Source organism: Cydia fagiglandana, chromosome 19 (assembly GCF_963556715.1).
Source record: "Cydia fagiglandana chromosome 19, ilCydFagi1.1, whole genome shotgun sequence".
Classification (NCBI taxonomy): Eukaryota; Metazoa; Arthropoda; class Insecta; order Lepidoptera; family Tortricidae; genus Cydia; species Cydia fagiglandana.
Genome location: NC_085950.1, coordinates 6,859,910 through 6,872,414, shown reverse-complemented (window position 1 = coordinate 6,872,414; position 12,505 = coordinate 6,859,910). Strand labels below are relative to the sequence as shown.

General features: G+C 36.7%; 1 protein-coding gene across 3 annotated transcripts in view; it reads right to left on the bottom strand.

Annotated features, from left to right (window-relative positions):
• Positions 1–3,906, bottom strand: part of LOC134673985 (MTOR-associated protein MEAK7) — a 37,414-nt gene extending 33,508 nt beyond the window's left edge. Inside the window, exons 1-2 of one of the 3 annotated variants that reach the window (XM_063532038.1) lie at positions 3,848–3,906; positions 2,436–2,598 (exon numbers count right to left, since the gene is read on the bottom strand). In XM_063532038.1, coding sequence (XP_063388108.1) covers positions 2,436–2,597 — 162 coding nt within the window. In that variant the 5' untranslated portion in view covers position 2,598; positions 3,848–3,906. The other 2 variants (XM_063532037.1, XM_063532039.1) reach the window with 2 other exon arrangements.
• Positions 3,907–12,505: the final 8,599 nt, after the last annotated feature.

Below are 12,505 nucleotides of genomic sequence, written 5' to 3'. Positions count from 1 at the left end.
TCACACTCGTAATTTAATGCCTTCCATTATGTAACAGTCACATAAACTACTATAATTTATCTAATCAATAATTTGCGCTCCTAAATATCATGGCATGATGTATAAAACTTAAATGGTTTATTGCTACGATTTCCAAGGCCGATAACACGTAGGCGTGCTACGAAATTAACCGTAGAGCCTACTACGATATAATACGATGTATGATATGACCGTAGTGACATAGAGATGTTTCAAATTTAAAATATATTGGGCATTTTTTAAATTCAATATCGACTTTTTTATTATATAAGCACAGTAGACAAGTTTATTTAACCCTCGTACCTTGAAACCCCCGCGACGCTCAAGAATCCACTCCACTCGCTACGCTCGTGGTTGAATTATGGCATATTTCGCTTACTCGCATATCAATATTAGCACGAGGAGTTCCCCTTTGTAAAACAAATACCTAAAAGCGTGGACCTTACAAGGTAGTGCAACAAAAATAAACGCCAACTGAACAAAATTAATCACAAAATGAAAATCAAATCATACAAGTTTCTGAACGTAATTAAAAAATATATTTAAAAATACTGAATGAAACTTGTATGAAGCGTGGATAGTGATGAGATAAGGCGTCTACAAATGGCTATTCTATTATTAAATCGCTGATATAAGTATAATATATTACCTAAAGAATTTAAAAATATATGTATAAAGAAATAAAATAAGCATCTAAATATCTACGTCTAGATACCAGTGGTATTTTTAGTAGCTTGGTGCAATAAATGCGTTTTAAATAATTTCATTTTACTCTATTATAGAGTAAAAACACCATATAGGTAAGGGGATGTCAAAAGTATTGTGATTTTTGGCGGAGCGAAACGAAGCGTCTCCGCTTCAGTTTGGGCAAAACACTTGGATGTTCTCCTCTACATCAGCACAGAATAAATAATAGTACTACTGTACAGAAAGGAAACTTCCTACAAAACCGAAGTTTGACAGCGGTTCAGGGTCGAATCATGCCTTTCTAATGTATGGCACTATCCCTTTCGACTATTTTAGGGTTGTCAAAATTCAAGTCATTATCTTATTTATTTTGTGGTCGTGCACGCAAAGGAACGTCAAGTTGTGTCAACCCTAATAATTGCTCGAAGCAATGCTGAGCCGAACGGAGACGAGTTTGCTCGATGGCAGGAGTTTCGCACCACGATATGGAGGTCTTCCCTTGCATAAAATTACTAATTTTAATGGATATCAAACAAACACCTTATACTCATCACCAGACCAGATTACGACGAAGTGTAATAATATAAGTTGCATATTGATGTAAAGGGTTAATATGTCATATTGATCAGTTAAAACAGCGGTCGGCAACCTTTTAGCAGCCAAGTATCTAGTTAAACTAGTTAACGAAGTTACGCGCGTGCGATAAAGATACGAACAGATAGGTCAATGGACAAAATTCCTTGTGGTAAGCAACCTACCTTTATTAATGGGAGTTAAATATCTCTTTAAGCTATTTCTAGAGATGCAATGGATAGTTGTTTGGCCGGATAGGCCAGATACCGGATAGTAACCGAATATCCGGTGCATTCTAGTTATTTCCATTCCAAGTGATTAAATGATCTCAATTGTATTCATATATCAGTTTGGTCAGTCATATTGTATAAAATCTAATCTGAAATAACCATGAACTAAAAATACCTAATTTCCAGTACAATACTTTTAATAATAATTACTGAAGTTTAATTGACTTACGGAATTATTTTATTAATGAATCAAATCACCTACTCTATATAAAAAATCTCTAGATAAAACTAACTTACTTTCCATATTGAAATATCGAAAAACGTTAACCACCTCTCTTTTGTTTGAATATACAAAGGTGGTAGAGTTAGACCAAGAAAAGTCTGCAGCGATTTTGACAGCCCACGCAGTGCAAGTGTTATAATTTCAGAAGTTTGACGTTTAAAATAATACTTGCACTGAGTGGGCTATCAAAAGCGCTGCAGACTTTTCTTGGTCTAACTCTAGAGACGCAGATAAGGATTTTTGATTTTTCAATGTAGACAGTATGCCCTATGATCTATGCCTCTATGGTGATCTCAGCTACTTCTCATATGATCTATTAACCAAATACTATAGTTCGTTTTTTTTAGCATTAGAATTAAGGTAAACAATCTTGATGTGTCTTTTAATTGAAAAACACATTTTAAAAATAAGTTACGGCAAATATGTAACAATTATGAATCTAATACGATCATTTATATTCTTCTGCTTTCATAAATGATAGTTACTGATATTTAATATGCGTTTTTCAATTAATAGACATGCCAAAATCGCTTACCTTCTTCCAAGTTCTTTCTAATGCTAAAAAAGACGACTATATGTGTATGCAACATGTACCATTACACGGGACTAAAACTAAAATGGGTATAAAACAAAAGTGAACACACTTCTAATAACACTGCGTCTAGTAGTCCACTCACGATGAGGTCATCCTCCCTGATTCGTCCCGAGTTCTTGCTGGCCGCCTTGAATGTGTTGCCGACGTACTTCTGTTCCTCTTTAGTGAGCAAACTGCATTGGGACGCTAGCTTTTTGCTTGTATTGCCCATTCTGAAAGAAATTAACTGTTTTATGATACTAAATCAATGAGTTTAATCCAATGTTATGTTTGCCGGTTCTTCCAAAATAATCTTTAGGCTAATACAAGTTTTTGCTTGACTGTTTTTTTCTTTGTTTTTCTCTTTTTTTTTCTCTTTATTTTGGCACAAACAGTCATTACAAAAAAGATACATTGAAAACTATTACATATAAGATTGACAATACAGTGCCGAAAACGTTTCTGCTGTAATGTAATTTTACTATTGAATATGAAAAACACCATATTATTACAGCTTTATTTATTTCAGCGAATATAATGTTTGTTTATATGTTGTTGTATTATTTGTTAATTCTTTTCACTGATCCCTATTGGGTAAAAGCCATATAGGTATACTTAATATTCAGGAATATTAAGTAGTATGGGTCAAACAGAAAACTGTGTTCATGTCTTTCCTGTAGACATACACAAGAGTTAAGGGCTATAAAGGTTAATTTTCTTATTTAACCCTTATCCACGTGAAAAGTTCCTCCTTTTATTTAGGAAACTATGATAAAATAATTACTTACATGCCCACAAACTGTTAACTATTGCCCACAGGAGAGAAAAATAGTGTGTTCGCGCGAACTGTACATTTTTCTCTCCTGTGGGCAATAGTTAAAAGCTTGTGGGCATGAACTACTACTACTTTAATTTAAATACCTAAAGATACAGACTATAGCTCGTACACTTTCTTAATCATTTATTTAACGAAATTAGGCATTTTATTTTCACCAGAAAATTTAATTATCGTCAATGCACGAGAGTATTTCCCGTATAATGCAGAAAATTGGCATATTTATGATGTCAAAAGGTATGCTAACAGTGCTAAGTGCCGAGTCACGAGTTATATTATCCTTGGCCGTACACCTGACTTGTAATACCTAATAAGCCATGACCTTACCTTCCCTTACGGGAAAACAATACTGGCATTATCCTGCTGACTTATCCAGACCACTTAAACCCATTTAAAAAACAAAACAGTACCAAAATATAGTAAAAACATTACCTTATCACAAAAACAAAACGACGTAATCATTTACAATATTAAACACTATTTAATACACTTAAATCACAGGTAAATACATTTATGGCACGTAAAGCACATTAATTTAAAATAATTTACTCAATTAAATACGTATTTATCTCATAACGCTGCTAAAATTAGTTGAAATCAATAATGTTTTCCTATTAGGATTATACACTTTTTAAAAGTCAGGTTACCTGTCAAATTGTTTTTTTTTTCTTTAATACGTAGGTATGTCATACAGCCACACACGACCAATGACCATCGACCACTTGCGTCAAGCGACGCGTCACACCGACTGCCGTACCATGGCCGTACCGTACCGCCTTCTTATCGCGGTAACTTTTTGGACGCTGGAAATAAACCGATCCATGCAGTACGTATACAATGTAAATATTTGTCTACACAGTAAGGTAAGTATTGATGTTTCTTATTTTCAGAGCTCCACATAAAAATTATCGTTTTATGATGGCAAACTTCAGTCATTCATGAATTCGACTCGCCGCTTCGTTTTTCCTGTGGCTGTCCATTGCGGCAACACAAGCGTGAAGGGCACCTTTGCATTTAGCTATAGTAGTAAAGGTTGATTCACGAAAGCTGGCTCGGATATTATGCAAACTTTAACAGATCAGTACAAAGCACGTGCCAGCTCTTATGAATCAACCTTTAGTCCACTGCTTCCATAATTACATAATTCTCACATAGGTAAGTAACTATATACTTAAGACGACTAGCAAATAGGTAAATTGGTTTTGTTTAATCAGATGTATTTTTAATGGGTAATATTATTCACGCGTTGCATCATTAAATTTAACCAAAATATCATACCATGTGGTAACCAATGGTCCAAATATTCAACCCTATGGATACAACTGTGATAACACTGTACAGCCTGAATAAGTTTCTAACTGCTCGGTTCTCAGTCTGGCTGGCGATATATCTGTACAATAATATCAACAAGTGCATTTCCGGTGGAATGCTCAATCCAGTTGCAACAAGTCTTGCCCACGGACAGACTTCTGCAGGTATGAATTCACCGGCCAGGATTACAAAAGCCACAAGGAAACTTAGTTTAAAAGCGTGAGCTTGATTCTGGAAGCAGGCACTCCCTACCATGTGGCTCCAATGAACTACACAGAACATCCGCACGCATTCCATAAAATTTAACACCCATGGCCAGTAAAACATGCTTTCCTATTGTTGGCAGCGTAATACACATATTTGTACAGTAAAACTTTAGCGGACTGGACGGAAGCAGAACTTGAATATACGATCGGGATAAGACAGAAAACATGAATATTAAGTCTTTTTAAGTCATTTGCAGAGATCTTGAAAGTTATCTACAGATTGTGTTTCATTTCTTGATTCTAGAAACTTTGGTAAACATTTTTCGACGTCTCTTGACACTGTAGGTATAGTCTCAGCATCAAAGATTCTTCTAAACGTCTTAATAGGTACCTGCAGCTGCAATATTTATACTTAAAGGATGAAGTTTTATTCTATATTTTCTCAGCATCGCCAATATCGCGTTTATTCTCGTTAATTTTATAGTCATTTCCAGCATTTGCCTCACGCATTAATGTATAAAGAGTCATAACAGTAAACATTAGAGTAATCGAGCTGCTGAACACAACGAAGAAAAAAATTATCAGACTTAAATTGATCGCGTAAGTTTCGTTTTCTGTAAAGACTGTACTTCCGATGATAAGGCTCCAGTGGAGTAAGCAGGCCATCTGCACGAACCATAGAAAGGCCGACATCCAAATAAACATCTTGTTGAATATGTATAACTTTAGTTTATTGATTTCGAAGACCATAATCTTTTATCATTGACCTTTCGGAAATACTTATTCCGTTATTGCTTTGAGTAACTTTTATTAAGTTGTGGTGGAAGTTTGTTGTTTATCCTGCTGTACTGCGTTTTATCAATGTGTAAAGAGTCCAACTAGTAGATAGCACTGTGATCAATGTGTAGCCTTGGCAAGCCTTCACAATCTTTTTGTTTTGGATATTATGCTCATGCATAACTTTATGCAGAATCACTAGCATATGAATTTGAGGAGGTATGCTCAATGCTGTCACGAAAAGTTTCAGTTTGGGAAATAGAAAGCCAGGGATTATGCTACCGATGATAATGAAGCCAAATATTCCGGCACTAAGTCGAATGCCGTTATAGGTATCCTTGGGGTAGATCGCGTGACCAATTATATAACTCCAATGCGCTAAGCAGCCCATACGCACAATTAAAAGAAAGTTAAATGCTATGGTGAATACAAGGGCCATTTCGGTGTATTTTGGTGGCGGTAAGAAATTGTGTAGTTTCCTCATAATTGTAGCTGGAAGATTTTAGGCAAGATTATTATTTTTCCATGATAAGGAATATGCATCTTGAAACAGATGGATTTTTATATTCTCTTTGTTTTCAATTGTACATTATTATTTATTTACTTTTAATGTGACATGATACTTGTGTCATGATGACAGATTCATAGGCATGGGTTTAAAGTGGTTTAAATCAAGTTAAAATTTTCGTTACTCTTTTGATTATTTTATGAATGCATGGATTAGTTATAGATGGTCAAGCAAACCTTGTCAATAGAAAAGGGCGCGAAATTCAAATTTTCTATGAGACGATATCCCTTCGCGCCTACATTTTTCAAACTTGCCGCCTTTTTCTACTGACAAGATCTGCTTGACCAACTATATTTAGAATTCTTCTTCTTCTGAACGCATCTCAATAAAATAGTGTAGCCAGATAAAATAATGTATAGTTAGACAAGCAGATCTTGTCAGTACATAAAGGGCTGAGGCGGCTAATATAAAAAATTTAGGCGCACTTGTAGAAAAAAAGGCGTGATGTTCTTGGTCATATAGGGACCAGGAATGTTGGGAATATTCGCATCCGCATCCGCGGAATATCCGCATTATTTTCTTCATCCGCATAAAGTCGATGCGGAGCATCCGCATGATGCGGATGTCGATCAAGACGGTAACAGGAACATATTAAGCGGCGGCGCGCCGGCGTAAATGCTAGGTAATTTCGTCATTATATATAACGAAATCGTCTAGATCCCGAAAAGTCGGCCAGGTTACTGTTTATTGAATAAAACGCGCCTATATTCTTGCTCGAATACTAAAAGTTTTGTTTTTTTTTTAACCCTTTGACCGCCGTTGTCCGGCTCGGAGTAATTAACAATGGAGACGCCATGTCTAAAATTTTCGGTACAAAATAGTCTGCCGTTTTTTGCGGGGGAGGGGCACATCAAATGTATAGGTACATCATGTCAGATAAACGTCAGTCCATACATATGGTTGACATGTGGTTGACCATTGGCCGCCTATTTTCGACAGAGGGGAACGCCTGTTAATGGCGGCTCCATTGTTAATTACTCCGAGTTGTCCGGTATAGAAGACAACGATAGAACGTTACGCTGCGCCGTCGTCTTGTATACAAGACACAAATTCAACCACTGAGTTAATGTGAAAATAATAACAATTGCAATTTAATTTACACTCGTGTTCATATTTAAGGTCTTTGTTTTTTCATTTATTTGCTTTTTAAGCAGCTATATAAATACCTTCTTTTATAATAAGGCATTTAAAAAAATTGCTCCATTTTTCAATTATTCATGTTCCTCGTCGCCGTTGTCTTGTATAAAAGACAGCTAGGGATGGGAATGTTAACTCGATATGGGAATTTTTAAAGTAAATATAAAGTCAGAAATATGTTTTTATCTAAGTATTTGAACACTTGTTAATCGCCAATTTTAGGTAACTACTTACTAGAATACGTAGAACGAGAGTCAGATAGGCATAACTATATTTAAAGTTCAGGCAGCTTCTTTAGCTCTATAAAGTAGAGTCAGACAAGTAAATTTGCCCTTGTAGATTGTGGACTATTTAATTGCAGAAGAGATAAATAAAAAAAATATTTGATGTTATTTTATAGCTTAGTGGGAAGGGATAGGTACACCGCAGCGACCGCTTCGCACAAGAGTAGTACAGGGACATACCTGTTTATCAGACTTTAGTTTTTTGTTATAATATTGAACTTAATGTGTAATTTTTTTATAACAAGTCGTTGACCGTTTTTTTTTATAAGAGTTTACCTATAGATTAATGTAAACCAAACTGAAATTATAATGATAGATTCTAATTCCGGAATAATATCTTCACTCATTAAAAATTCAACCCACGTGTAATTTTCACTAAAACAGTTCCGGTATATTGACTTTATCGACACATGATGCGCAGCTTTAACGTTACGCCAATAAAGTTTACGTACCGACAAGCGCTTACGCCGTTGACCTAGAGACTATTATTACTTGATACGCGCGGAAACAGTCCTTGTCGATCTGCACTGCGGGCAGTCCATGCGCGCCGTTGTCTTGTATAAAAGACTTCTCGTACAGCCTAGTGCGGAGATATCACGTCTTGAATCGACATTGTTTAGTGGTTGTTTTATATGTTAAATCCCTATATTTTAAACATTTTCGGGTGTAAAACATATGTTTAATTTTGGCAATTTGGAATTAAATTAAAACAGGATAAGAACAAAGCGAAATTAAAAAGATTTTTACCATAAATTGTAAATATCGATATCACTATTTGCAATCCCTAAACTTTTTATTAGTAGTTTACTTAAAATTTGCTCTGGCGTGTGAGTGAGCGTCTTTGCGGACTAGGTCCGGCGGCCAAAAGGTAAATAACGCTAAAAATGTAATATTTGACGTTTTTTAAGTATCAAATCTTGACATCCGCATCCGCATCCGCGGATGTGAGGCTTTAAATTTCCGCATCCGCATCCGCGGATGTCAAAAAATCTGCATCCGCAACATCCCTGATAACCGTGCGCGTTGAAGGGCCTGCCATCTTGTGGCTTGAATCGGAAACATGTGCACATGTACATTCCCAAAGCAAGTGCTACCATCTACCGTTCTCGTAGGCAGTGCCGGATTTAGACATTTGCCGCCCGTAGGCTATGCCGATTTTGCCGCCCCTATCCGCCTCGCTTTAGGTTTTTTAAATTTCTTTTTTAATACAGTTGCTCAAAAAGTGCTACTTTACGTAGCTGTTTAGCGTGCGGAAAGTTGGTTATCTCGAACTAGTGCTTTTTACTTTTCCAATTTTTTTTAATTTATACTTGTTCCAATTCACGACTACTTATTGATGAGTGTTAATATTAGTTTCCTTTAAACGTCGTAATCAGCATAAAAACCTACCGTTAATGTAAGAATACGAAAAATATTACATATTTCATATTTAATTACTTACCTCTTCATCATTATAACACGTTTATTTTTAATATTCAATATTGAAAATTCCGTTCTTAATAAGTTGACTGAATGGAACGGAATAGCTGCCAAACGCCCATAGATATAATATACTTAAAGACGACGTCTAACCGAGCTGTCACTGTTACCACTTTTGTTTAGTGTACGATTAACAATGTTTTTCTTATTTTTTCGCAACTGTATTAAAAAACGTCGTTCGATACACGTGCGGAAATGTCATTCTTCACTCGTTCCGAGTCTTGCCTATCTCGGTACTCGTGAAGTAATGACATACCTTCCGCACTAGCATCGAAATGTACTATTTTATCAGAGGCGTTTAATTTTTTAGTACAACACACCATAGCCATATTAAAATGCATATAAGGTGACGTCACTAATGTCACATTTTAGATACAGATTTAAATGGGCCGTTTTTGTCACTCAATGACGATGCGACCTCGTTATATTGTGTTATGGTGGGTACGGCTGGGTTTTTTGCCATTGAAAAACAAGGTGAGGTATTTACCAATTCCTAAGCATTGGCAGTCAGGCTGGATATAGCTAAGGAGTTCGGTCGGGTCTGGCATCGAATCTGCTCAAGGGACTATGCTATAAAAATGGATCGCTCGCTTTTTGTCTGGTAGACGCATATGAGCCGTATAGTAAGCGGAAGCTGCACCGATAATAGTGTGAACATTACCGCTGGCGTTTTACTAGGTTCTGTGACTTCTGTGCTATTAATGCTGCATATCAATGATAATCACTGCTATGCAGATTGCAGATGACAGTAGTAGGGTTGCGTATTACATAGGCCGTGCTATATAATATCCCTCATTCTGTGGTGCTGGAAAGTTATGAGAAGCTTGTATCTGATATCGAGAGCTCTCTATACATCCTGAGTTTTGGCATGGGATTGGAACAATTTAGTGAGATTCAATACCACGAATATACAAGAATCGACGATGATCCCAAACTCACAATGTAGTCAGATGGTGGTCAGATAGGTCACAAAAATGTAGTTAGTTAAATGAAAACGCGAGCGTAGCGAACGCGAAATTTTTTCGAGAATATAGTAGGTAGGTACATTTTTAGGGTTCCGTACTTCAAAAGGCAAAAACGGAACCCAGCATTATACTACCAGGACACAACAACCATCCCAAACTTACAATGTGGTCAGATGGGTCACAAATAATATTTAGGTACTTAAATGAAAACACGAGCGTAGCGAGCGCGAAATTTTTTCGAGAAAAATAGTAGGTACCTACATTTTTAGGGTTCCGTACTGCAAAAGGAAAAAACGAAACCCATATAACTAGGATCACTTTGTTGTCCGACTGGCCGTCTGTCTGTCTCAATATAAAGGGTCTTGACCTGACAGAGGGCGGTAAAATCGACAAATAATGCTTGTTATTTAAATTTTACAAATAAATGCTGGTCGACCCTATCTGAACGGCACGTACAATATTTTTTTGACCCACATTTGCCGCCCCCTAAAATCTGCCGCCCTAGGCTTCAGCCTACTCAGCCTAGTGGTAAATCCGGCACTGCTCGTAGGTACGTTTCCTTGTGCATGTAGGTTCTGCAATCTTGTGGGCTACATCGGAAGCATACACGTCACATTTACGCCTCGCGCTAGGCGTGGCTCACAGTTTGCTACAGGTAGCTAAAAGTACATCCGTTCCATACCAATTTTGGTGGCTAGTCATAAGCCGCGCGTGGCGCTGTCGCCACCTAGCGGCCATATATATCCTGATCGTAACAGAATCGTTTTGTTAGAGAAAGAGTCTTATGTACTTACCTAGTACTATTATTTATTCTGTGCTCGCGCCAAACATCTGACTGCTCCTATGCTGCCCCCTGTCTGTAAAAAATGTATGTGCGAAGTCCCATACAAAAATTTAAATTTTCGCCTTTGTCTACTGACAAGTGTTTCAGTGAACCTTAGCGCCTACAATTTTTAAATTTGCGTCCTTTCTAGTGATACGGAAATCGCTTGTCAACTTGGCTATGCCCCGTTTGATTTTTTTCTAATTAATGTTCCGTACAAAACTTTGTTTACGGAACACTTATGGGATCACTTCGGTCTTGCAAATCAGTTAAATACGTTTTTCTCAGAGACCGTTTGACATAGATACCTAAAATTTGGAACAATAAACAGTTTTGACTTATTTACAATATGAGCAATTACCACCACTCATATTGTAAATAAGTCAAAACTGTTTATTTCTTATTAAAGGGGGAAATTTAGGGGGTTGAGAGGGGTAGGCTGAAACTTTTTTCATTTGTAAGAATCGTGTGGGGTACCATTAGAAAGCTTGCATAAAATTGAGTCGATGGACTGATTTTGACTTCATTTTAGACTGCAATAGTTTCGTCAAAAAATGCATTTAAAGTTGCAAGTTTTCATACAAAAATTTTCACCTCTGTCCTGGCGATTTTCGCGAAAACTAGCTAACAGGCAGCTGACCAGTCAATACCCAACTTAAAGAAGCATGGAGACGGCGGGAAAATTATCAGCTTAACTTTATCTTTATTAGTTTTTCAACTGCAGCTTGACCTTTGGTTGCTTAGGGCTAGCTAGCTGATGCTTACACTGGTCAATTCATATTAGGCGAGAAACATCCTTAGTTAAAACTTTGGCATTGAAATTTATGACTTATGTCTTTGACACAAAGTTTAATTCTGCTTGCTTATTTTTGTGGGATATTTAATTTTATCTCAATTGCCTACTATAAGTATGAGAGAGATCTACAAAATACGACCTTATTATATTGCAAATAAGTTTCAATTTCGAACGGGCTTTCCAATCAATGGACTAGGCATATCAAAAATCTGAAAAATTCAAATTAAGAATTCCGTTCTTGACTGTCGTTGTGTTCACAATAGGACACATAGAGTTAGTAAGGCGTATAGAGATAATAAAGTCATTTAATATTTATGAACAGCTTTGGCCTCATGTATAGATTTTATTGAGAGTATCTGATTCGTCGAAACAATATACACAATATTCCTTTTCATTAAGTACCATTACATTTCTGTATTAATTGTATAATTATAATATCTATTAATTATGTTCAGTACTTATGTATATTTTTGAACGGATCGGTGAGCAACAAGATTCAGGGCTATAACCGCGAAAATAGAAGTTCGCTAATTGCGAGCATTTTTCTCTGTCACTCTAATTACGCCTTCATTGGAGTAAAAGAGAAAGATCCCCGCAAATTGCGAATTTCGGTTTTCGCGGTAGCCCCTCAGTCCTGTTACCAGGGCCGGATTAAGCATGTCGGGGCCCCTAGGCAGTGCAAGGCTCGGGGCCCCCTACAGTCAATTCTGCATACAGCATGTTCAGTTGTTCAGTACAGGGAAATAAGTTTACGTTTTTAATTTCAATCTTCAGCCGAGACGAGTCTAGTCAGAACGATGTATTTTTTGCGCTTATTGCTTGGACAAAACTTTTTTCTATCGGTTTTTGCCGATTCCGTGTTGCGTCAAGTGTGGGGTGAGCCCTTTAGGCTTAAGGCCAAGGCAAATACCAAAGCTGTGAGCTTGAGCGTCATTTCCCTATCTACCTTTAATCGCAAA